A 3,287-nucleotide genomic window follows, 5' to 3' on the forward strand; every position below is an offset into this window, starting at 1 on the left:
AGGCATATTGGCGGTCACTAACGGGTTAATGTGTCCTGTACAGTATAGTTAGTGCACCAATGAGGACAGCGCCACCATCTACACGAGGCAGTAGTGAATGTATAGGTAATGAGTAACGCAATTCTACACCCACCCACCCTACGGCTTCCTCTTCAATGTGAAACCCCGCGGTATATGAATTCATATGGGTAGATCTCTGTACAAGCAGAGCCACTTATCTGGCGCAGAACGTTTACATATCGGAGATCAGCGGTGAGCTCTGTTCTAAGGACCTTGTGGGCGGCTCTTAAAAGAGCCTTTGTGGTTACATGTGGGATAAGCGGCGCTCACTTGCTCTTGGCGCTTTTGCTGCTCTCGGTCTTCTTGGGCAGCAGAACGGCCTGGATGTTGGGCAGGACGCCTCCCTGAGCGATGGTCACACCACCCAGCAGCTTGTTGAGCTCCTCGTCATTGCGCACGGCCAGCTGCAGGTGACGGGGGATGATTCGGGTCTTCTTGTTGTCCCGGGCGGCATTTCCGGCCAGTTCCAGGATCTCAGCGGTCAGATATTCCAGCACAGCGGCCAGGCAGACCGGAGCGCCGGCGCCCACCCTCTCGGCGTAGTTACCCTTGCGGAGAAGTCTGTGCACACGACCGACAGGAAACTGAAGTCCTGCCCGGGATGAGCGGGTCTTGGCTTTAGCCCGCACTTTGCCTCCCTGTTTGCCACGTCCAGACATCGCTAAAGCTGAGAACTCTCAGCTCCAAGAAAGCCGTGACCAAGACACAGAAGAAGGACGGCAAGAAGCGGAGAAAGAGCAGGAAGGAGAGTTACGCCATTTACGTGTACAAGGTGCTCAAGCAGGTCCACCCCGACACCGGCATCTCGTCCAAGGCCATGGGCATCATGAACTCCTTCGTCAATGACATCTTCGAGCGCATCGCAGGGGAAGCCTCCCGCCTGGCTCACTACAACAAGCGCTCCACCATCACCTCCCGGTAATACCCGGCCATCACCGGAATGTGTCCCGAGTGATGGCCGGGTCTACCGTCGCTCGCGCACTCTCTCTCCTCCTCCTCACAGTGCAGAGTGCATGTGAGGAGGAGGAGGGTCTTTTATTGCTCGCTGTAGGAGTCGGAATCCCCAATCCCCGGCCGGGGATTGGGGATTCCGCTACAGGAGAAGTGCGTGACTACACTGTCCAGATATGGACACAGCGAAGTCACTCACTTCTGCAGCGGAATCCCCGAGTCTATGGCCGAGGATGCCGCTACAGGAGAAGTGCGTGACTACACTGTCCATATATGGACACAGCGAAGTCACGCACTTCTGCAGCGGAATCCCCAACTCTATGGCCGGGGATGCCGCTACAGGAGAAGTGCATGACTACACTGTCCATATATGGACACAGCGAAGTCACACACTTCTGCAGCGGAATCCCCGACTCTATGGCCGGGGATGCCGCTACAGGAGAAGTGAGTGACTACACTGTCCATATATGGACACAGTGACGTCACTCACTTCTGAAGCGGAATTCCCGACCTGTGGCAGGGAATTCCTCTTCAGGAAAAGTCAGTGACTACACTGTCCATATATGGACATTGAAGTCAGTGACTTCTCCTGGAAGGGGGGGGGGATGGGTGCAACCTACAGGGGGCTGTGTGGGATCACCTACAGGAGACTTGGTGGCATCACCTACAGGGGGCTGGGTGGCATCACATATAGGGGGCTGGGTGGCATCACCTACAGGGGGCAGGGTGGAAAAACCTACAGGGGGCAGGGTGGAATCACCTACTGGGGGCAGGGTGGCATCACCTACAGGGGGCAGGGTGGGTGGCATCACCTACAGGGGGCTGGTGGGTGGCATCACCTACAGGGGGCTGGTGGGTGGCATCACCTACAGGGGGCTGGTGGGTGGCATCACCTACAGGGGGCTGGTGGGTGGCATCACCTACAGGGGGCTGGTGGGTGGCATCACCTACAGGGGGCTGGTGGGTGGCATCGCCTACAGGGGGCTGGTGGGTGGCATCGCCTACAGGGACAGGGGGCAGGGTGGCATCGCCTACAGGGGGCAGGGTGGCATCGCCTACAGGGGCAGGGTGGCATCGCCTACAGGGGGCTGTGTGGCATCGCCTACAGGGTGCTGTGTGGCATCGCCTACAGGGGGCTGTGTGGCATCGCCTACAGGGGGCTGTGTGGCATCGCCTACAGGTGGCTGTGTGGCATCGCCTACAGGGGGCTTGGTGGTATCACCTACAGGGGGCTTGGTGGCATTACCTACAGGGGGCTGGGTGGCATTATCCACAGGGGGCTGGATGGCATTACCTACAGGGGGCTGGGTGGCATTACCTACAGGGGGCTGGGTGGCATTACCTACAGGGAGCTTGGTGGCATTACCTACAGGGGACAGGGTGGTATTCCTACAGGGGGCTGGGTGGCATCGCCTACAGGGGGCAGGGTGGCATCACCAACAGGGGGCTGTGTGGCATCACCTACAGGGGGCTGGGTGGCATTACCTGCAGGGGGCTGGGTGGCATTACCTACAGGGGGCTGTGTGGCATCACCAACAGGGGGCTGGGTGGCATTACCTACCAGGGGGGCTGTGGCATTATCTACAAAGGGCTGTGTGTGGCAACAAATTTAAATGAAATTCATCCGATTTTAAAACAGACAGGGAAAAAAACGGATGCAAATCGGCCGGTAAAAACGGCAACTCGGCCCGGAACGGAATCGGAACGGATGCAAATCGGATGCAAACCGGCCGGGAAAATCGGACAAAAACGGCCGATTTTCCCGGCCGACACTCGGACCCTGTCGTGTGAATGAGGCCTAACACTCTTAGGTCACCCATGAGTGTGTCCAAGTACTTTTGAGCTGTCTTTAAGGCAACGTTAGTGTCAAAGTTACGCCAACATGTATGGCTATAAGAAAACGGATGGGACACGGTGATAACTAACAGAACCACTGCACTTGTGCATGTTGTATGCTTAATGCATTGTTAAAAAAGGTACACAAATTAACCATTTTAGGTGGCTGATGCCTGCCAGGGTTCATACCTATAAGGTGGTAAAAGAAGAAGCAATGGCTTTTCACAAGCCCTCCAAAAATTGACCCTTTTTATTGGCAGATGCCTGCCGGGGTTCTTCCATACATGGATGTAACAGCAACAAGCAATGGCTTTTCACAAGCCCTCCAAAAATTGACCCTTTTTATTGGCAGATGCCTGCCGGGGTTCTTCCATACATGGATGTAAAAGCAACAAGCAATGGCTTTTGACAAGCTCTCCAAAAATTGACCCTTTTTATTG

At 55.8% G+C, this 3,287-nt stretch overlaps 1 protein-coding gene across 1 annotated transcript; it reads right to left on the reverse strand.

Moving 5' to 3' along the window:
• Positions 1–326: 326 nt before the first annotated feature.
• LOC142663071 (histone H2A type 1-like) lies at positions 327–719 on the reverse strand. The gene has a single exon (XM_075841370.1). The coding sequence runs from the start codon at positions 717–719 to the stop codon at positions 327–329; it is 393 nt and encodes a 130-aa protein (XP_075697485.1).
• Between the last annotated feature and the right edge of the window lie 2,568 nt (positions 720–3,287).

The sequence above is a fragment of the Rhinoderma darwinii genome, chromosome 11 (assembly GCF_050947455.1).
Source record: "Rhinoderma darwinii isolate aRhiDar2 chromosome 11, aRhiDar2.hap1, whole genome shotgun sequence".
NCBI classification, from domain to species: Eukaryota; Metazoa; Chordata; class Amphibia; order Anura; family Rhinodermatidae; genus Rhinoderma; species Rhinoderma darwinii.

Excerpts from the sequence above, each read along its gene's own strand:
- LOC142663071 (XM_075841370.1), bottom strand. The coding sequence starts at position 719 with ATGTCTGGACGTGGCAAACAGGGAGGCAAAGTGCGGGCTAAAGCCAAG.